We start from the raw sequence: 23,735 nt of genomic DNA on the forward strand, positions 1-23,735 counted from the left end.
ACCTTATAGTTTTTGAGAAAATCGATGTTAAAGTCGGGCGGAATTTCCGCGATTTCCGGCGGAAATTCCGCATTGGAATGCGGAAATTGATAACGGAAAGCGGAATCGGTAATTGGCAATGACGGAATGCGGATTTACCGCGGAATCGGAAATTGGCATTCCGACCATCCCTAATTATTACCTTCAGAAACAGGGCTGTGCTATTGGGGCTAAGTATGCCCCCAGCGTAGCTAACCTGTATATGGGAAGATGGGAAGAACTAATTACTGATAGTGAGACCAGCCAGAGGGTGGTGATATGGATCCGCTTCATAGATGACCTTATGTTCGTCTGGAGGGGACCAAGGGATGAATTGGACCAATTTTGTGATAGCATCAATCGGTTGTGGGAGGAGGTTGATCTGACATTTACTATTAGTCAAGAAAAAATACAATTTTTGGATTTGGAATTATGGAAGGGGGATGGAAAGCTAGTAACTAAGACATATTTGAAACCCACTGACAGAAATGGGTACATTCCCAGATCTAGTTGTCATCATGATAGATGGTTATCCAATACTCCTAAAGGACAGTAAATGCGGATTAAGAGGAATTGTACTTATCAAGAGGACTAGAAGGTTCAGAGTCAGCCCTTGTTGAAAGGTTTGTGGAGAAGGGATACGACAGAAAGGAGGTGGAGGGGATAGCTGGGGAAGTGGGGATGATGGAAAGATCGGTGATTATCAGTGATGCTGCATGTAACCCATCAGGGAATCATGATTATGCACTACAATTTGGATACAGTAATCAACACAGACAAGTAGAAAAGGTGGTTAGAAAACATTGGAATATTATAAAGATGGATGAAGTATTAGGTAAGTATATCCCTGAGAAATCGCTTTTTGTGTATAGGAAGGCACCTAACCTTAGATCTAAAATGGTAACCAGTTGTATCAATCCACCCATTATGAAAAGGCTTCTTTCCCTGCAGGACATGCAGGGGATGCCGTGAGGCCTGCCCTGTGAGGGGGGGACCAGTTTACGGCAAGAAATACAGGCCAGAGATATACCTTAAAACAGTGCATTACGTGTAAAACTGGTGGTGTGGTATACGTCCTCTAGTGCCCGTGTGGCCTGGAGTATGTGGGCCGCACCACCAGGGCACTGTATAAAAGGCTAAATGAACACATCTATAATATCCGCAAAGGGCTCGACACACATAGTGTCTCTAGCCATTTTAAGAAGTTTCATGGCAGTGATCCATCTGGTTTAAAATTTATGGGGATAGAAAAGTGGATACCTAAATGGAGGGGATCCAGTAAAGTAAGGGATATATCCAGGGCAGAAGGCAGATGGATATACAACTTGGGTTCATTTGCCCCCACAGGTTTAAATATTGAATTTGATTTAAACTGCTTTACAAGTAATGATTAAAGGGAATTTAATGTAAGGAGGATGAGCAATGACTGTACTTAGTGTGTGGGTTTGTATGTGAACACTTTATATAATCACCACAAGATGGCACTGTAGATGAAAGCACGCTGGATTGAATGTGCATGGTTTTGTGGGCTAAGCTCATGTATATATATGAAAAGGGGGTAATATATAGTAAGCTGGGAGTGGGTCCTGTATTAGGGTAGATAGACAACATCCATTTTTATCTTTTTATTATGTTTATTGTAATGGCGAGTGACAATGGTGAGCCTCAGGGCAGCGTTACTTGGAGGGAGGCGCTGACGTCACGAGGGAGTTACTATTTATGTGGCTGGCATACTGGCAACGCTAGCCCCTGATGAGTCATAGTGACAAAACGCGCAGGGCGGAGCCAGTACGCCTGACGTTGTATGCGGAAGTACGGGTGAGGTGAGGCGTTGCAAGTGGACCGAGCGGGACACCGCGAACGGATTCAGTGGAGAGGCAAACCGAGCCCAGGAGACTTACCGCTGTGACATGCTACTAGTCCCTTTTGGGATCCTGTATGTGTATGGAGGGCGCGAGAAGCGCAGTGTGGTTTTAACAGTTTATTAATATGTTGCGTAATGAAAGTTTTTATATGTTTTATTGAGGAATAAAAGAAATTAGTACTTTATGGAATTTGGATGTGGATCATTGATGAACCTAATGCACCACATATTGAGCAAGTACCCCACCATTGATCTGGTGGCTACAATCTGGTGAGCCGCTCTTATACTAGAGGTGGTGGGATCACGAGTGGACACTCAATTTTCACCTGCACGCTGGATGTGTGATGCCATATAACTGCAGTAGTAATAAAAGCAGGATTACACTATATATGATTTATTTTTAGGTTATGGAAGCGCGCAGTGAATTATTTTGTATTTGTGGTTGTATCCAGAGGATTTCTACACAGCGCACTGACATATGGCTTGTTGAAAAGACAGTACACTTTGGATTTGTTTCTATGAATGACTTTAGGTACTGTACGCCACCAGCACACTGTTCTGTATGCCACCTGCACCTCTGATCACCATTGTGCCTGTACTGCGTGCCACCAACACCTACTATCGTGTCGTTTCTGTATATCGCCCACACCTCAGAAACACTATTGTGCCTGTACTGTAAGCCACTATTAGGCCTGTACTGTAAGCCACTATTAGGCCTGTACTGTATGCCCCACTTGGGTTCTGTATCCACCAAACTGATCTCGGAATGGGCCAAGAACAGCCCCTCTCCCAGCACACTGTCACCTTGTCCAGGGAGGAGCTGCTGCACTGGGAACCCCTGGTCCACAACAACGAAGATGCTCCCCTATGCGACGTGGTTAATGCCCACATCAAAAAGCTAGTTGCATACCGCGCCATGGGGAAACGCCGTCACAGGGGGAGGAGGGCAGGAGCACTTGTGAAACTCAAGAAGAAGGGCCTTCGCTCCCCTGTCCCTGCCATTCTTCTAACGAATGTGCGTTCACTCCCGAACAAGATAGACGAACTGCTTCTTCTACTAGGGAGCAAGCCCTTAATTGGCAGGAACACCCCGGTTCTCTGCTTTACTGAAACCTGGCTGAGCGACAGTACCCCGGACAATACTCTTCAGGTGCCAGGCCACGACATCTTTCGAGCAGACAGAGATCAGGCTCTCTCTAGGAAAAAGCGCGGAGGAGGCATATGCTTCTACATAAACACCTCATGGTGCACTAACACCACCATTCTCAGTAAGATCTGTTCCCCAGATGTTGAGCTGCTGACCATCAACTGCAAGCCCCAGTACTCCCCCAGGGAATTTACATCCTTTGTTGTCTTTGGTGTCTACATCCCCCCTGACGCAAACACCAAGAGCGCCCTGCAAACTCTTAGCGACAGCATCCTGAGGTGGGAAACTGCTTTTCCAGAAGCCCTCTTCATCATCCTGGGGGATTTCAACAGCGCCAACCTCCGCCAGGAACTGCCCCGGTACAAGCAGCACATCACCTGCCCCACCAGGAACCACAACACCCTGGACCACTGCTACACAGTGCAAAAGAATGCGTACAAGGCCACCCAGGGAGCTGCCCTGGGGAATTCCGATCACTGACTAATTCACCTGATCCCCACATACCGCAGGCTCCTGGAAACCACCAAGCCCATCATCAAGACTGTAAAAAAGTGGACTGAGGACGCAAAGCTGGAGCTGCAGGCATGCTTGGATTGCACGGACTGGTCAGCCCTGCAGGCACCCACCTTGGCGGAATGGACAGAGAATGTTACCTCCTATATCAGTTTCTGTGAGGAGTCGTGCATCCCAACTAAGACTTTTAAGGTCTTCCCTAACAATAAGCCCTGGTTCACCAGCAAACTGCATTGACTCCGGAAACTCAAGGAGGAGGTGCACAGGTCCGGCACCCCAGCTGAGTTCAGGGAGGCCAGAAATACTCTGAATCGGGAACTAAAAGCTGCGAGGAGGGCCTACTCCGACAAGCTGAAGCTCAGTCTTCAGTCAAACAACTCCCGGAAGTAGAATATATTATATTAATGGTCTTACGTGTGTTTAGTGAAAAATATCAAATTCTTTATTACGAGAGTTATCAAAATTGTTAAAACAGTTGGGGATAGGGATAACAGGGGAATGGAAATAAATAAAATCAATAAACACGTTGCGGAGCTAGATAGTCCACTTTGCTGGCCAGCTTTTAGTTTAAGAAACCATTCACACTTTCACATATACAGACATGTCAGCAACATACACGCTTACCTAAGGTGGTACCACCGGGCTGTTTAGTGCACTGTATGATAAATACCAACTAGGATAGTGTTTAAGTAGTCCTGGGCTGTTAGCACAAGTAAATGGCAATATCCTTTTCAGAGTAATGAAAGTTCAGTCCAGTTTATATTAGTAGGCAAGCAATAAGCAGATATTAGTGCAGGATAGCTTTAAGATGAAAAACAGCAAGCCGCTTTCCTATTTGTATATGCATAAACATGGCAACCAAACATAGTCCGGTGTTGCTTTAAGAGGATAATGGACAAATATCTCACCACTCCCTCTGCTTGTGATTCGTCATCAACAGCTGTCCGGAGGCTATGGCCGGCTGAGGGGTTCACGCTGAGCGGCGGTGTGCGGACCCTATGACAGCTGCGTCCAGCCTGCTTGTTTCCTGGGTCTCCGCTACCACCTTTCCTCCTCGCTTCAGCGTCTTCCGCATTTCAGACTTCCCATATAGTACGTGAGGTTTCCAGTCCTGGCCAGACGTGGCGTAGCTCCGCCCACCGACGCGTTTCACGCCGCTTGGGGCGTTTCCTCAGGGTGTCTGACTCCCGGAAGGTCTGGAAAGGTCTTAGGGCATTCACCAACTTCAAGTCCGCCCACCAACATGCGATCCCTAGCATACAACTAGCCGAGGAACTCAATGAGTTTTATTGTAGGTTCGAGCACCTCACCACACTGAAGGATATTCCTCCCCCTCCACCAATCCCACGGAGGCATGACGATGCTTCGGCATCTATTAAAGTACAGGAAGAGGATGTACTGCGTCAACTCCGCAAACTCAACCGCAGGAAGGCTGCAGGCCCGGATGGCGTGTCATCAATGTGTCTAAAAACCTGTGCAGTCCAGCTAGCTCCCATCCTTACCTCCATCTACAATAGGTCCCTTGCGGAAGGCGGGGTTCCCCCTTGCTTCAAAAGGTCTACAATTATCCCAGTCCCCAAGAAACCAGGAAACACTGAACACAACAACTTCAGACCCGTAGCCCTCACTCCCATCATCATGAAGGTCCTCGAGCGTCTGGTTCTAGCTGTCCTGAAGAGCTCCACCGATGCCCTCCTCGATCCTCACCAATTCGCGTACAGGGCGAACAGGTCAGTTGAGGATGCCATCAATGTCAGCCTGGCATAAATCACAGAGCATCTTGACAGACCTGGTTCCTATGCCAGAATCCTGCTCTTGGACTTTAGCTCGGCCTTCAACACCATTCGCCCGGATATTCTGCTCAACAACCTGGCGCAACTTGAGGTCGACCCATCCCTCTGCAGGTGGGTCGGGGACTTTCTCACAAACAGAACACAGCAAGTCAAGCTCGGTAACTGCTCCTCCAGTGTGAGAACCACCAACATAGGGGCACCGCAGGGGTGTGCACTGTCCCCACTTCTGTTCTCCCTTTACACCAACAATTGCACCTCAACTGCTGACTCCGTTAAGATCATCAAATTTGCGGATGACACAACCATCATCGGTCTCATCAGCAGCAACAAAGAGCAGGTCTACCGCAGCGAGATTGAGAGGATCTGTAACTGGTGCAAGGAAAACAATCTCGTCCTCAATGCATCCAAGACTGTCGAACTAATTGTAGACTTCAGAAAACTCCCTCCCGCCCTCCCACCAGTCCTCATGGAGGAGACTGAAGTCTCCAGGGCTCCAAGTGTTCGGTTCCTGGGCACCACCATCACCAGTGACCTAAGATGGGGGCAAAATACAACCAGAATCCAGAAGAATGCCCAGCGGAGGCTATTTTTCCTGCGCCAGTTGAAGAAATTCGGCATCCCGCGTGTTCTGCTCACCAGCTTCTACTCCGCAACAGTCGAATCCATCCTCTGCTCCTCCATCATTGTCTGGTATATGGGGGCCAACGCTAGGGACAAGTACAAACTTCAGAGTAATTAGCGCTGTGGAAAAGATCATTGGCACGACCCTGCCCCCTCTCGATCTCCTCCACGCTGCCAGAATGATGAAAAGAGCCAGCAAGATCTCCCAAGACCTCTCCCACCCAGGGAGCCACTTCTTTGAGCCCCTCCAATCAGGCCACCACTTCAGAGTAGTCCGCTCCAGAACCACGAGGCGCAGAAACACCTTTTTTCCCCAGGCAGTCCTACTCCTGAACACTCCCCCCGATCACTTCTCCCACCTGGCCCCCTCAAGCTTAGCCCATGTACAACGCAGTTCTCCAGTTGCCAACACTGACTCTAGACTCTAGCTGATATACCTGAAAATGCATGTATTTATGTATGTATGTCCTATGTCTGTTTGCTCTCCGCCTTTGCCATGTGTACCACAACCAATTCCCGGGGGCGCCAACAGCGCACTCGGCGAATAAAACTGATTCTGATTCTGATTCTGAGGTGTATGATTAGATTTTAAGGAAATTTACCGGGTGGCGCAGCAATCTTTTCTTTTTATTGATTATGTATATAGGTTATGATTTTTACAGATTTTTACAGAAGGCATTGATCCAGACAAAATCCTATGTCAGAGATACGGGACATATTTTAAGGATTCTGAGTGAGGTTGAGTGGGAATCTGGCGATATAATGTGTGTGGCAGATGTTAAATCTCTCTACACGATTATAGATCATGGTAAAGGAGTTGAAGCGGTCAGTCATTTTTTAAATGAACTTACGGACATCCCTAAAGATCAGATTGAATTTATTAAGGAATCCATTATGTTTATTCTAACTCATAATAATTTTTCGCATGAGGGTCAGCATTTCCTACAGCGTATTGGAACTGCGATGGGAACGAGGTTCGCTCCGGGGTTCGCCAATTTATATATGGCCTATTGGGAACAAATGGTTTTAGAGGGCCGGGGGGGCCCCGGGGCGGACCTCGTTCTCTGGAAACGTTTTATTGATGATGCGATTTTTATTTGGAGAGGGGGGAGAAGAAAGTTTAAAGCACTTTTTGGAATGGATTAATATAAAAAAATGAATACAATCTGGAATTTACATATGAATACAGTAGAAATACAGTTAAATTTTTGGATCTCAATATTTTTATAGACAAAGGTCAGATTAAGACAAAAACCTTTTTTTAAAAAGTTGACACTAATAGTTTTATATATCTTGACAGTGGCTACATGTTAAAGTGGCTCACAAACATCCCAAAAAGTCAATTTATGCGCATCAGGCGCAATTGTACTGAGATTGAGGATTATAATGAACAATCGGTTTTATTAAAAGATAGGTTTGTGGAAAGAAAATATGACACTGTTAAATTAGAACAGACAATAGATGTAGTAAGAGATCTGAATTGGGAAGACTTATTAAGATCTAAGGGTAGGAGTGATATACATCCATTACCCAGTATTAAGATGAAATATAACCAACAATCCAACGATATAAAAAGAATTGTGGAAAAACACTGGGAAATTTTACAGGAAGATAAGACGCTGAATGGAATTTTAACAGAGAAACCAAAATACATTTTTAGTAAGGCTAATAAGGATAAAAAAAGGGATGGCTCCTTTAAGAGATGTGGATTCTGTGTCCCTTGTAAAAATACAAAATACTGTGCACCAATGTATAACTTTGAGTCACAAGTAACACATGAGCAGTTTAACATAATGGGAGAACTAAATTGCAACAGCACTGGAATAATATATGTTGTAGAATGTGGCTGCAAGAAACAATATATAGGTAGGACAAAGAGGAAACTCCTCTCCAGAATAGGAGAACATGTAAATAACATTAAAAATGGAAATGAAAAACAACCACTCAGCAAACATTTTAAAGAATACCATGAAAAAAGTCTTGAGACCTTTAAGTTTTTTGCTATACAGAAGGTGGAAAGAGATTGGAGGGTGGCAATTATATTGATAAAATGTCACGGAAAGAAACTGAGTGGATCTACACTCTGAATAGTGGAGTCCCGTTAGGACTGAACTCAGACATTGAGATTTATGCATTTTAAATAGATTTGCCAACTAGAGACATAGTAACGAGTGACACGGAGAGAGGTGGGTGGAGTAACAGTATAAGAAGGCACACAGCCAATGGGAGGACGCCCTGAAGAAGGTAGGCGGAACCTACCGAAACGCGTTGGCTATTGGCTTAGAAGTGTGGTGACGTCACCCACGGACTCCGTGTGTTGCAAAGTGCGCCGAGACGGAAGTCCGTGTGTAGCCTTCAACGAAGTAATCCAGCAGTGAGTTACCGGCCAGGACTCAAGCGGATTCTACATCCAAAGATACCGGGACGCTTGGGAGCGCTTTCCGCCCCCCTCCTCTCTCTGTAGCAATTGAAAGCGACCAGCGCCGATCAGCGCAGTAACCGTGCGTTAGCTACTGAGGTAGCAGAAGAGCATATGTGATTAAATACAGTGTGGAGGAATAATACATAGGTCCTGTGGACTGTGGAATACAAAGCTTTTAATACACGCCTTTTGAAAAACAGCTAACGCTGAGTAAAGAGACTTGATAACGCTGAGTGGAAAGAGTTTTATTGCGGAGTAGAAAGATCTATTACGCTGAGTAGTTTTGCCCTGGAGATTTGAAAAAATCAGATTAAAGGAGAAATTGAGGTTGATCATTTTAATCAAGTGGTTGCATGCATGAAGTAATTTGGCAGAATAGAAATCTAGGCAGCTGTTCCTGGGATCTTTTGATGATATCCAGACATATATGACTAGAAGGAGGCTGAATATAGATTCATGGTGTGCAGATTCAATCAATTGATGTGTTTTAATAAATGTTGCATTGATTTTATATGCAAAGGCGCATGAGTTTTATTGTTTATGTTTTTTTTATATATAGTGACTGATCCTGTATTAACCTATTGCTGTCATTTTTAATAACACTTTTTAACCTCTACAACAGGGGTAGGGAACCTATGGCTCGGGAGCCAGATGTGGCTCTTTTGATGGCTACATCTGGCTCAGTTAGGGGTTGATACACTAAGCTACACTACTCAAGCAACGCAGCTTAGTGTGGCAGCGCAAGTAAAATTTGCAAAGTAGGCACGCTACTGCTGTAGCATGCACTACTAAGTAACTTGCGCTACCCCTAAAATTAACGGTCGCTTCAATTGTCCCACCCTGGACCCTGTCAGGTCCAGTGACTTTGTAGGACAGGATCCCTGCACTTTGATTTGCCCAATAGGCTGCCTGTCACTTGACAGGCAGCCTATTGGGCTAAAGTGCGGGTATCTCGTCCTACAAAGTGAATCAGCCCCTAAGTCAGCTAGCTAATTGTACAAGCTGTTAGTCGGTATTTCTCCTGTCTGGCTCTCGGGGAAATTGCTGATTTTGCTGAAACCCAAGAGAAGCTGAAGACGTGTCTGACACTTCTGCTGCCCAGAGAATCAACTGTATACACATCACCATGGCAACAGGGATGTGAGCCCTCTGCTGCGCATGCGCACTGTCCCAGTATGAAACATATTGTATGGCTCTTACTGAATTACATTTTAAAGTATGCAGTGTTTATGGCTCTCTCAGCCAAAAAGGTTCCTGACCGCTGCTCTACAATCTTCAAATTAAATTGTCATATATGTTGATGCTCAGTCTCATTACTAGAGATGTCCCGAACGGTTCGACCGTGAACTTATTCACGCGAACATCGGTGGTTCGCGGTGAAAGACAAATTTTTGGGGGTTTTTTGTTCGCTTTTTCCCATAGACTAATGCCCGCCGAGTTTAGCGGTTAATAGCAAAGTCCCCTTACTTAGCAGAAATACCAAATTTGCAGGGTAGAGGGGGCAGTGACTACAAGAGGAATTATTTTCAAAAACACCTTATAGTTTTTTAAAGAATAGATTTTAAAATTCTCCTTCTGACCGTGGGAGAATTAAACGCCCGCCGACTTTAGCGGTTAATAGCAAAGCCCCTTAAAAGCTAGAATCAGGTGAGCCGAATGGTACGGCTGAGCGGCCCTAAATTTTCAGGCTTTGTACGGAATTTAAGGGGGCTCAGGGCTGGTGAATTTTGGGCCCCTACTGTAACGCTTGGTGGTGTATTCTCCACAGTCAGCATGCAACGCATGAGCTGGCGTGGAGGAGGTACACACACTAGCACCAGGAAACAGGCTATCCCTAGTATAGTGGAGGGGAGGACTGACTCCAATAGGAGATTGTGGCGCACAGAGCCGGTGCAGATCTGACAGCCACAAACAATGCTTTCGTTATAACGTCTCAGCGCAAAGTAGCGCTGAGCGCACAAACCAGAACTGAGGAGATCAGGACAGGTAGACAGAATGAACGCTTGCTAGCAAGCGGCTACTTAGCGACAGCAAGCGTCCAAAACCAGACAGACTGGAATGAGGCAGCCAATGTGATGCGGCGATGGCGTGCCTCACAAAGACAGGACAGGATAGTCAGAAAATAGCAGGATTAAGATAGATGAACGTAACACAGATAAATATACAATAAGTATGTTTTCCTAGCGTATTACAATTACAGCTATCAATGAAACTATTTGTAACGTCTGACTAACATATGTATATATCGGCAATGAACCGATATATGACATAAGCAGGAACGCTGACTAGGAATGGAGTAACACAGGGAACAGGACTCAGAAGGATTCGCTATCTCTTCGCAGAGATGAACGCAATCCACAAACGGTAACAGAACAGGATTCAGAAGGATTCGTTATCTCTTCGCAGAGATGAACGCAATCCACAAACAGGACCAGGAGCAGGGTAACTACCTCAGCACGGGTGGTCACGGTACGCGCAACCTACCAAAACGTGCTGGAAAGCTGACTAACTGCACACAGGATATAAACAGTTTGTGTACGTATACATCAGCGACACTGATGTATTAACGTAACACAAATACAAGGAAAATAATAAACGTGCTGGTATGCATATATATTGGCAATGAACCAATATATGATGCAAAGACCAGCAAAGTATCTTTATAACAAGAAACACGATCGGGGGCTAAAGCGACAGCAAGACAGGCTTAAGCTGAAGCTATGAAAAACCCAAGGAAACCCTGCAGGAAGCAGATCTTTATACTGAGGTCATCCAATGGGAGCAGACATGCAGATTCCCACACAGGTGAATGATAATCAGTCACAAGCTGACAGCAGGGAAAGACAGACAAAGCTATGCAACTTGCATGGAAATAGATCAGAACTGCCTGAGCTGCAGCACTACTTCCAGCAATAGCTGCTGCAGCAGCGATCATTACACCTACCTTACCGTTCGGCAGAAACCTGCGCTTTTTTTTTTTCACAATTTCAAGCTTTATTAAACATAAAGAAAAACATGACAATATGGTAGGATAAACATAATACAACTGGCAGAATCAGAAAAGCGGATTTGGTAACATATGTGTTCTAACAATGTACCAAAGGGGGCCTGGGTATTAGAAGTATGCTAACATAATGGGGGAAAGCGAAATAACACAAGCAAGACAAAGATCAATAGTCACCAATCCTTCTCATATAACAGCAAATATAGTAAGCTATGTATAGACACAGTAGGTGTATTCAGAAATACACCATACAGCCTTACATACCTGTATATCCATGTACCCAAGTAGGAGAAGAGAAAGAGGGAAACTACAGAGGAGGGAGCAAAGTGGTAAGTATCCTATCGTCAAGGAGACAGTTGAGCCCAGCTGGTCAGTGTAGACATTATCATTTGTTTAAGAAGCCAAAAAATTCTTATATTCGTCTGTGCATTGATATTCAAACCACACCATCCAGGTCATTGAGTGTTTTTCATTTTGATCTTTGGACATGTGTATCATTTTTTCCATGCTTTCAATCGCATCTACTTTTCTGATCCAATCTTTCACAGATGGAGGAGTGGAAGTTTTCCATCTCGCAGGCACCAAGGCCCTGGCCGCATTCACCATGTGAATCACAAGGGATCTCTTGTAAGATTTAATTGATTCCATTGTGTTATGTAGTAGGAGAGAGTCTGGTGAGAAAATAATTTGGTCACAAGAGATTTTTTCCATAATTCGATGGACCTGAGTCCAGAATGGTTTAATTAAGGGGCAAGCCCAAAATATGTGTAGGAGTGAACCTCCAGATAGGCCACATCTCCAACATGTGTCAGGGATTGACGAGTAGATTTTGTGTAAGGAGGATGGGGTCCTGTACCAACGTGAGATAATTTTGTATCCCATTTCTTGGATGTTAACGTTTAAGGATCCCCTGTGATTCACAGTGAAAATCTTTTGCCACTGTTCAGCATCCAAAACAGTTCCCAGGTCCACTTCCCAGTATTTCTGAAAGTTGAGTTTATCTACACAAGGCATCTGTGTTATCATCTGGTACAGAATAGAGATTAGGTGACCTGGTTTCTCCTCCGCTAGTATTAACTCTTCAAAGGGGGTGAGTGGTTTTTTCCAGTTAAATTTTAGTTTGAGAGAGTTCAAGAAATGTCTAATTTGAAAGAATTGCCATTGAGTTAGAGTGTTGCCCTCTCTCAGCACGGACATCTCAGTGTAGGATTTGACTGATTCTCCAGAAATGAAGTCTTTGATTCTGGGACAACCATCCTTCGTCCATTCTTTGAGGAATGGTACATCAGGAGCTGGTGAAAATGCTAGGTTATCGCCTATTGGGGTAATCCTACTTGGAAATGAGGACAAACCCAAGGAGGGGAGAATTTTTCTCATTGTTTTAATTGTAGCCAAGAGTAAGGGATTATTCCAGGTCTTTTGGGCCGCACTTGGAACGTCTGACCATCCAATAGTTTGTGCTTTTCTCTCTGCAGTTTCTTGTTCAATGAGGACCCATTTCTTTTGTCTCTTAATATTGGACCATTCAACTACTCGAGAAAGTTGTGATGCTACATGGTATGCGGACAAGTCGGGTAAGGCAACTCCCCCAGACTCTTTATTGGAGGAGAGTGTTGTTCTCTTTATTCTGGGTGGTCTGTTCCCCCAGATAAATTTATTGATGTGTTTTTGGAGGTCTCTCAAATAGGCTGGGGGAAGTGAAATCGGTAGACATTGGCTAATGTAAAGGAATCTGGGAAGGAGGTTCATCTTTACGGACGCCATGCGTCCAAACCAAGAGAGGCTTTTTTTTTGTCCCCAGTCTAGCAAGTCCGCCTTCAACGCAGTCCCCACCCACTCAAAGTTTTGTTTAAAAAGATCATTGAGATTTTGAGTGATGTTAATCCCCAAATATCTCAAACTACCACCCGCCCAGGCAAAAGGGAACGACCCCCTACAAAAATCCACTATGTGTTGCTCTAGTGTGACATTCAGAGCTTCAGATTTATGGAAATTTATTCTCAGGTTTGATAGATACCCAAAATCTTCAAATCTACGCATTAAATTGGGTAGGGAGATTAATGGGTCTTGTAGGAAAAACAATAGATCATCTGCAAAAGCAGCTACTACATGGTAATGGGCGCCAATTTGAATTCCTTTAATCGATCTGTCTTCTCTTACTGCGTTCAGGAAGGGTTCAAGCGTGAGGATATAAATGAGAGGGGATAGGGGGCACCCCTGCCTTGTTCCATTGCTTATCTTCAGTGGGGTGGATAGGCAGCCGTTCGCCTTCACCTGTGCGGATGGGTTCGAGTACAGAAGGTCAATTAGTTGTCTTAAAAAGGGACCTAGTCCTAGACTTGACAGGGTGGCACGTATATAATCCCATGCCACCCTGTCAAATGCCTTTTCCGCGTCTGTGGAAAGAATGAAAGAGCTAATGTTGTGTTTCTTAGCAAATGCCATCATACCCACTGTTCTCATAACATTTTCTTTTGCTTCTCTATTTGGGATGAAGCCCACTTGGTCACTATCAATGTGATCAGGTATGTGTGGGAGTAATCTATTTGCGAGAATCTTTGCCAGAATCTTGGCGTCAAGATTCAGCAGAGAGATGGGCCTGTAGCTAGAACACTGCTGTAAGTCCTTGCCCGGTTTAGGGATCACCGTAATGTGAGCAGCTAGAAATTGCTGAGAGGGAGTACATCCAGGGGAGACTGCGTTGAAGGCCGAGATGAAGGGAGGAGCGAGGACATGTCTGAAGGATTTATAGTATTGTGATGTTAGTCCGTCAGGACCGGGGGCCTTGCCAGTCTTTAGAGATTTAATTGCCAGCAAGAATTCATCAGTAGTCAGAGGAGATTCCAAGTCTTCCCTGTCTTCGGCAGAGATATGGAGAGGTTTTCCATATCTCTGCAGAAACTCTGTTATTTTAGTGGACCGGATCAGGTTATCAGAAATGTCATTTTGCGTTTGATGGGACTGTTTCAGATTGTATAAGGCGTTATAGTAGTTCCTAAACTCCTCAACAATCTCTTCTGATTTCGTCAGCTTTTTTTGGTTTTTACCGATTATGGAGGCTATCTGTGAGCGTATTGTTTGTTTCCGAAGGGCTCTAGCTAAATATTTTCCACTTTTGTTGCCCATTTCGTAGAAAATCTTTTTCCCAGCAAGGATTTTACGTTTAGCGTCTGAAAATAGTAAGTGTTGAAGTTGGGCTCTGCAAGCGAACAGTTCCTCCAGTGTTTGAGTGGCCAGAGATTGTTTATGTGCTTTCTCTAATCTAGATATCTGTGCTGACAGGTTGGCAACACCCTCCTCTCTTTCTTTTTTGAGTTTAGATCCCAGCCTAATAAACTGACCTCGGATCACTGGTTTGTGAGCTTCCCAGAGGGTAAGACCAGAGACCTCTGGGGTGTTATTCATATCGAAATAAGATTGCAAATTCTGCGAGAATTCTTGAACTCTATGGTTTTCTGCTAAGAGATTCGGGTTTAGTCTCCAAGACCAGGTTTTGAGTAGCTTTTCCGGGAATTCTAATACTAGGAATATTGGAGCATGATCCGAGAGAGAAATATTGCCAATCCTGGCATCCTTTATTATTGACAGGTCTCGCTGAGCTACAAGAAAATAGTCAATGCGTGAGTATTTATTGTGTATGTTGGAATAAAACGAGTAATCCCTGTCTTTTGGATGAATTAGGCGCCATGAGTCCATTAAGGAGAGATTATGGAGACTGTTTTTAATTTGTTTAAGAGCTTTGTATGACATCACAGATGTTCCATTAGAACAGTCAAGTAAGGGATGTAAAGGTACATTAAAATCACCTCCTACAATCAGGATACCCTGCGCAAAGCCCATCAGTTTATGTATAGCTGAGGATATAAAGGAGGTCTGTTGCCTATTAGGGGCATAGAGATTAGCTAATGTGACCTGTCTTTCGCCCATCTTGCCCTTCACAAAAATAAAGCGGCCGTTCGGATCATGCTCCACTTCCTCCACAGAGAAGGGGAAATCTTTATGGAAAAAAATTGATACACCCTTCGTTTTGGTTTAGGGGGATGTAGCATGGAAAGCCACAGGAAACCTATAGTCAAACCGAGATGGTATGTGGTTAGCTCTCAAGTGTGTTTCCTGAAGGAAGGCCACTTGAGTTTTTTCTTTTTGTAAGTAATTGAAAATGGACGTTCTTTTCTCTGGAGTATTTAATCCATTCACGTTAAATGACATCATGTTTACTGTCATTAGATTATTGGATGTCTGTGGCTTTCCATCCTCATAAGGAGGGTGGCCTGCAGAGTACCTGGGCATGCTTGTTCTGTTTGGGGGATAAGGTACCTCAAGGGATGGTGCAGGGGAGGAGTCTAGATAGGTTGTATAGAGAAGTTGAGGAGAGAATAGTACAGGAAATAAGTAGAACAGGAAGAGTTGGTACATGGATAGGTTTCCTTATAGGCATGTAGGTATTTAGATAAGAGTACACCTACCAGTTGGTAGCTACCAGCCCACGTGAGCACCATGTGGCATGTAGTGCCCACCTTTTTCGTGGGAAAGGTAATCAGTGTATGCACGGACACACTGTGTGAGGAGTGAGGTAGACGTCCAGCGGGATGAGCCTATCACCAAGGCGAAGAAAGGAAAAAAAACGGTGTTATTGGAGATTGAGTACACTGCTGTGTCCGCCCATACACTGAGCAGACTTTCTCCGGTTTATCCCCCCCCCCCCCCCCCATGGACAATTATAACAAAAAAGATAATGCTGAAACACTATATTTAACTTTAACCTATTATATAATATAATAATAGGGGGCTCAACAGATAAATCCTCAGCACTGAGTCTTAAGCCTTCATTTAAACGCTAAACAGAGTAGAATACCCAAACAATATTCCTCGCATAATAGTTACCCTGAGCATCATTAGTTGCTCTTTAACATAATCTGAAACAGTAGGTTACGTCAAGCATATCAGGAGCACATATATAATTTCTATTGGAAGGACCATTCCGCCCCGCCACCCCGGGTGGGGGCCCCAAAACGTCCGGGGCCCCCCTCCGGTGTGGAGCGGCGAGCTTATGTCACCCCCGCGCCCCCCCCCCCCAAAACAACACCTCAGTATAATATCAAGCCGGTTACTTCTGACCATCGTATAATTGGCACATTTCTATCAGAAAGAGCTTTTGGGGAAATTCTGTGGTATATCAAGCATATAACATCATATATTAGATAGGGTGATGGAACCGCATATCGTCAAAACAGTTACAGCGTGTTGCATGGAGTAAGCGGCATGGTTTAGGAGGAGAGAGACATCCTGAAAAAAGGGGGGAAACAACGAAGGCGGGGGGAGGCAGTCCCCCCTATTCAAGTGCAAACCCATTTGGCTATGTGTTCCTCGGGATTAGATGTCCCATGAAGGCCCTGATATAGGCATAAGGAACCAGGGAGATCATTCCTCTTCGGAGGAGTCATGGACGGATCCCTCAGATTGGCGGGGGGATCTCGTTTCATGTGTGAAGTCCACTTCAGCTTGATCCCCTCTGTTCTCTTCCTCTGTCTGCTTTCTGATTTTAGGCGGTTTATTAAAGGTAGCTCTTAAATCGCTTAGGTCACCGTCCCAGTCCGGTAGATCAACAGCAGGGATACCTACATCTTCACAAAAGTCAGCTAAGCCAGTTATGGAGTGCAGGGTGTATTGTTTTCCGCTGATAGCAACAGTGAGGGCAAACGGGAATCGCCATTTGTAGTTGAGGCCCTTATTCTTAAGTGCAGAGAGAAGAGGTTTCATCACCCTTCTTTTAGCCAAGGTAATGGGCGACAGATCTTGGAAAAGCTGAATAGGGGTATCGTTAAACATAATCTCCTCTTGGTCTCTAGCTGCACGAGTGATTTCTTCTTTGAGAGTAAAATATTCTAAACAACATATAATGTCTCTTGGTTGCTCACCGTCAGATGCTCTCGGTCTCAGGGCTCTATGTGCTCTCACAAATCCGACATGCGAGTCAGAAGGTCGTTCCAGGATGTTGTTGAAGATGGCGGTTAGCGCTTTTATTATATTGTCCTGCGTCACGGATTCCGGGATCCCTTTTATACGCAAATTACATCTCCGACCACGATTATCTAGATCCTCCAGTTTATGAGCGTGCTCATCTAGTCTCCCCTTGTGTTTTTGGGAGGTGTTGTGTAAAGATTTTAGATGTGCATCTCTCTTTTCCCCCGCTTCTTCCATCGTGCGTAGTTTGAGGCCTATACCGACCATATCTGCTCTCATCTCCGCTATCGCACTGTGAAAAGAGGCTTTGATATCCTCCGCCATGGTGTGCATATCTGCCAAGGTAGGTGCTGTATGTTGCTTATCCGTACTCTTGGATGGAGCGGATGAGGAAGATCCTGGGGATGAACGGGCGGATCCGGCTTCTTTTGGCGGCGCCATCTTGGAAGTTTGAGAGCGGAGTGTTTGTGAGCGGAATAAGTCTGGAACCGTTCGCTTCACTTGAGCAGTTTTAGGTTTACCATCTGCCTGAGTTGTTTTCTGACGGCGAGAAGTCTTTTTGTCCATGGGTGGGTGTCCGGGATGGCTAGGGAGAAGCTTCAGGCGGACATACAGGCAGGAGCTCAGGAGTTAGGCAGCCATCACGCACCGACGTCAAGCCACGCCCCTCGAAACCTGCGCTTTTGTATCCTAAAAACCTAGGCCCCAATGAAAGCCTATGGGGGATTTTAGCACTTTTGCACCCCCATAACTCTGGTTTGCAGAGATGTAGGGAACCCAACGTTTGAGTGCAAGTACAACAATATGCCTTCCTACCTGCATGTGACATGTCGTGAGCTTCAGACTTTGCTAACTGCCGTGGCGGTGATTTATGTTAGTCACCGGCATCATTGCCAAAAAGAAACAAGCTTTTGTGACCCTAGGCTATGACCTCTTTGGCCTAGGGGGTCCCAAACTCACCAGTCCTGAGCCCCCTTAAAGTCCCTACAATGCTAGAAAATTTGCCACTGCTGAGCCATTTTCCTTTGAAAAGATTTGAGATTTTTGAAAGTGAAATAGGAAGCCAAGTGAAAGCCAATGGCAAAATTCAGCATTTTTGCACCCCCATAACTCTGGTTGGTTATCACCCGCCGACTTTAGCAGTTAATAGCAAAGGCCCCTTACATCCTAGCAACACCAAATTTGCAGGATATGTTAAAAAAGATAGCAGGAAACAATATTTTAAAATATATATATTTTTATGTGCTGAGTGTGGGAAATCTGAAAAAAAAATGATGTGGGTCCCCCCTACCGAGCTCTGTAACCCCTTTTCTCTCATGCAGGCTGGGATAGCCAGAATGCGGAGCACCAGCCGTGTGGGGCTTCGCACCCTGAGCTATACCAGCCCGCATGATCCATGAAATGGGGGGGCTCCGGGGGAGAGGGGCAGCCATGCCTTCCCCTCTCCCCGAGCCCTTGTCCAATCCATGGACAAGGGGCTCTTCCCCATACCGGTGCCCCAGGAGGAGGTAGGACGATGACTCCCGGGGGTTCATGGTGGCATCTGGGTGTCCCCTTTAAGAAGGGGACCTCAGATGCCCATCCCCCTCCCAGGGAAAAAAAAAAAAAAAAAAAAAAAGAGTATAGGGGTACAAAGTACCCCTTACTCATTTCCACAAAAAGTTAAATGAAAAAAAACACGATGACGAAAAAAGTCCTTTAATGTTCTTAATTAACCAGAAATACTTACCTGTACCTTTAAAAAAGTTCCCACGCCAATATCCTCAGAAATGTCCCACAGCTACAGTATCCTCTAATCTTGCGATCTTCAATTAAGTTGATTGAAGATCTCCGCCGACCCCCACATAGCAGAGAATGCATTCTGTGGGACGCATAGCTGCCGGCTCCCGCTGTCCTCCCCGCCTCTTCACCTCTCACCCTCACCTAGCCTGGCACCTGGTGCCATCCTAGGTGGGGGTTGACCGGTGAAGGCAGGTGGGGAGAGACAGCAGGAACTGCAGCTATGCGTCCTGCACAGTACGCATTCTAAGCTATACTAACCGGCTCATGAATGATCCGGTTCTTTTTCATGAAGTTAATGATTTGTCTTTTTTTCCTTTGAAACTTTAAAATCGATTTTCTCAAAAAGTATAAGGTCTTTTTGAAAAAAAATGTTTCCTCTTGTTCCCATTGCTCTTCTAACATTCCCAGCAATTTTGGTGTTTCTAGCTTTTAAGGGGGCTTTGCTATTAACTGCTAAAGTCAACGGGCGTTTAATTTTCCCCCAGTCAGAAGGAGAATTTTAAAATCAATTTTCTCAAAAACTATAAGGTCTTTTTGAAAAAAAAAAATGTCCTCTTGTAGTCAATGACCCCCTCCAGGTGTTAGACCCCTTGAAACATCTTTTCCATCACTTTTGTGGCCAGCATAAATGTTTCTAGTTTTCAAACTTCGCCTCCCCATTGAAGTCTATTGCAATTCGCAAAAGTTCGTGCGAACCGAACTTTTGCGGAAGTTTGTGCTCTAGGTTCGCAAACCTAAAATCGGAGGTTCGAGCCATTGCTACTCATTACATCCTCCATATGAGAGTGTGTATGTTGTTTGTGTGTATATATATCCTCCAGATGTCATCACTTATTGCTTCTTATATACACACACACACTGATCGATTTTCTCATAGAAGTAAATGGAAATCGATCAAAATTTCAATCGGAAAATAGATCGGCCAGTAAATCTGCCGAAAAAACACTGTGCTACTCTGTCTATACAGTACTGAGGGAGCAAAGGTGGAGGAGGGGCCCTGAGACAAGGATGGGGGGTGGGGGGATTTTGGGGGAAGACTTGGGCGATGCTCCCCACCAGGGATAAAATATTTAAGAAATTAGGGAGAAAATGGCCACATTGTGTGTGAGACAATGAGGGTGGATGTGGACACACATCATACACCACAGGGGGGCAAGTGAATATATTTACATACTTATGGGGGCCAGGCTAACACTCATACACACATTTTGGGCGTGGGGGCAGGAGGACACACACACACACACACACACACACTTTGTGGGGGGGGGGGGAGAGGGGGGAAGGGAGTGGTGGAGAAAGGTGGCCCAGAAGGCTGAACTGCGCGCATTAAGCTTGCAGTTCAGCCTCTAATCTGCCGGCCTCCCAGCATGTTGCAGCTGGAATATCATGCAGCCGAATGGCAGTGTGCATTTCTCCATGCATTTCAGTATTTGACACATGGTGGGTTTACTGGGCTGCAGTTGGGGAGAAACCACTTAGGGGGTCTGGCAGTGCATGAGGGGCCGGCAACAATCAGAGGCCATGGGGCACATTGCCCCATTTGCCTTAATGGCAGCCCAGGCCCTGGCCTCATGTTGCCAGAGTGCAGTAGCAGCCATGTTACAATGAGATTCTATTAGATGGACGGCTCGTAACTACTCATACCTAGCGCTTCCTAGACTTTAGGATGTTAATATACATATATATGTATATCTGGTTTTATCTAGTGGATATTGTCACTTTCCAATACTAATATATTGTTTTCTTTCCCCCCCTTTTCTTGAGCTCTCAGAATTTAGCCTGAAGAACAAGATATCTACTTCATCTATTTCAGGATCTTAAGGAGGCAAGAAAAAGAACAAAGAAACAACATTTGTTTGCCAATTTACTAAAAACATTCCCTTTTCTTCCAGTGGATGTCACTGTTGTGACAGATTTTGCAAGTCTGAAAACGTTTTCTTATATTTATTTTATGTTTTTGAGATGTATACATTATCGCTTAAAATTGTGTATATACATATATTCATGCTTTCTCTAATAGGACATTATCCAACATTTGTATTATTTTTCTTTTCCACCTTTCCCTTATTCGCACCGCAGCACCCGCCCCTTTCCTTACTATTCTAGTATAGATCCATTTGACGGTGCAGCCATGCCTGGGCTGCTATAGCAACCAGACGCGGCTTGTGTATTGACGCGGCCGCGTCACATCCGGGCAGGCGAACGCTTCCTTTTTCCTCAAGAGGCAGATTTTTATCCGTATTACTCAGCCTCTTCAGAAGCGGGCGGCGTCCCACGAGGTGCACTAACGCCCGGATCTGGGGTGTCAGTTTTCTCTTCTGCCATTCATTTAGTAAGTCCAGCGTTGCCTAACTGTAAATAATATAAATTATTCTATTCTTTTTATTATTATTTTATATTGATTCATTAGGGATCAGATTTTTCTATTAATTATATTACCTGTTATAAGAACAAATTATTTACCTTTAGCGACAATAGGAATTTCTTATCCTTCACATAAGTGTGCATTGTTGAAAATCTCTTAGTGTAATCTAGTGTTGTTGATCAAGTCTGTTAAAATGTGTGCTATTTGTTAAAGGAGATACCCATTGATCTTGTGACCACTTATGTAAGCTACAATGCATTGTTTAAAATGTACACCATTGTGTTAACCACCTTAGAGGTAATGACGAGCTCAGCTCATCCATTACCGCTACAGTGGATATCTCCGGCCCTTGTGGGCCGATTTTGCTCATTTTTTTTTCATACACGCAGCTAGCAGTTTGCTAGCTGCGTGTGGGGTCCGATCGCTGGCGCTCCGCGGTGAGGGAGCCCCCCCGCCCAGACCCCTTGCACAGCCTGGCCAATCAGTGCCAGGCTGCGCTATGGGGCTGGATTGGACATCCCCCAACGGCATGATGTTGATGACGTCATCCCGATCGTCGCCATTGTGACGAGGGAAGCCAAGCAGAAACGGGATTTTCTGCTTGCTGTAAAAGCCAGCGGCGATAGGACTAGATGAGCAGATGCGCCCTCTAGTGGTGAATCATGTAGCTAACTGAAAGTTAGCTACGATTCAGAAAATAAAAATTGGAAAAAAAACTGTCCGCACGCCACCCTGGCAATTTTAATGTAACGCCAGGGTGATTAAAGTAGAAAGCATTGCTATTGTGTATGTAATGACAAACTAGCCAAACGTACCGTATTTTGTGGACCATAAGACGCACTTTTTCTCCCCCAAAAATGGAGGGAAAAAGTCAGTGTGTCTTATGGTCCGAATACTACAATTCGGTTCTGCGCAAAGTGACCCCATATCGCTATCGCCACCGCTGCCACCTCAGCTAAGTATCGGGTAAATCAATTACCTGCTACGGTGCCTTCACAGCGTGACCCCAGCGTCGTCAGGTTACCCACAGCAACAGGAAGGACTGGCCGGGAGGCGGATTCCGTCGGAAGTTGTGGATGGCTGAAGTATGCATTGGCAGCTTCCTGGACTCCGGGCATCGCGATTCCTGACTGTAGCGCTGCACCAGCGTGACCCCCGCATCTTGCCGGAGCATCGGCGGCTTCCTGGACTGTGGGCATAGCGCTTCCTGTAGCGCAGCTCCAGCTGGTCCCCAGCATCTTGCCCGCTGAGAGGAAAGGAGGATCGGCGGCTTCCTGTACTCCAGACATCGCGCTTCCTGTATCGCTGCACCAGCGAGTCCCCAGCATCTGATCTCTGCGGGCAAAAGGAACATCGGCAGCTTTCTGGACTCCGGGCATCGCGCTTGCTGTAGTGCAGCTCCAGTGAGGCCCCAGCATCCTGCCCGCAGAGAGGAAAGGAGGAAAGGTGGCTTCCTAGACTCTGGGTATCAAGCACCCTATAGTGCTGCACCAGCGTGACCCTGGTATCTCGTTTGCCAAGACCTTCCACTTCAGCACACGCTGCAAACTTGGAAGGTGAGATAGAACCACCTGGTGATACTTCCATTATCTATGCAGATTGCTCTCCTTATATCTCCGACGAAGCAGAGGGGTCTGCGATACATGTGAGGTCTAGCGGGGGCACAGGCAGGGTGTTACAACTGGTCTGGTGGTAAGCATTCCTCCTTTCTTGTTTCTTATCTTTCATTCTAGGTGACACCTATTCCTATTTAGCAGTGGGTGCACTAACAGAACGTGCAGTTCTCTCTATATATACCTTCTATTGCAAGATTGGTGTTGTCATATTTAGCTTGCCCAGTTTTCCAGTTGATGTATATTATCATTATTTTGTATTGTATTGGGATGTTGATCATTATTATATGAGTCATATCACCATGACATCTGACCTGTATCCCCTGCTACATGTTTTACTTGTTTTTAAAGGGACAAGTCCCTAATAAATTGTTCATACTTTATTGAGCTTTTTGCATGGATTTATTACATGATTTTCTTGCTATATGGATGCTTTTCTTTTTAAACTGAGTCTGACATTACCTATCCATGGCATATATGAATATAATTTGGCTCTTTTGCTGTCTTGTGCTCTCCTTATACTGTCATCCCAGCATGTCAGTGTAGAATGTCCAGTTTAGTGTACTGTAGTTGGTTTGTGACTTTAGCTGGGCGGCAGTGGGGATTATCTTAGGTAAGGGTTATTTCAC

The 23,735-nt window shown here is 45.1% G+C and overlaps 1 protein-coding gene across 4 annotated transcripts in view; it reads right to left on the bottom strand.

Moving 5' to 3' along the window:
- The window catches only part of TJP3 (tight junction protein 3), a 628,414-nt gene that overhangs the window by 469,860 nt on the left and 134,819 nt on the right, over positions 1–23,735 (bottom strand). Inside the window, exon 1 of one of the 4 annotated variants that reach the window (XM_068233795.1) lies at positions 15,849–15,906. The exons of the other annotated variants lie outside the window; for them this stretch is intronic. Coding sequence (XP_068089896.1) covers positions 15,849–15,881 — 33 coding nt within the window. The 5' untranslated portion in view covers positions 15,882–15,906. Of the gene's footprint in view, positions 1–15,848; positions 15,907–23,735 lie in introns of those variants that run through there. 4 annotated transcript variants of the gene reach the window in all.

This window comes from Hyperolius riggenbachi, chromosome 1 (genome assembly GCF_040937935.1).
Source record: "Hyperolius riggenbachi isolate aHypRig1 chromosome 1, aHypRig1.pri, whole genome shotgun sequence".
Classification (NCBI taxonomy): domain Eukaryota; kingdom Metazoa; phylum Chordata; class Amphibia; order Anura; family Hyperoliidae; genus Hyperolius; species Hyperolius riggenbachi.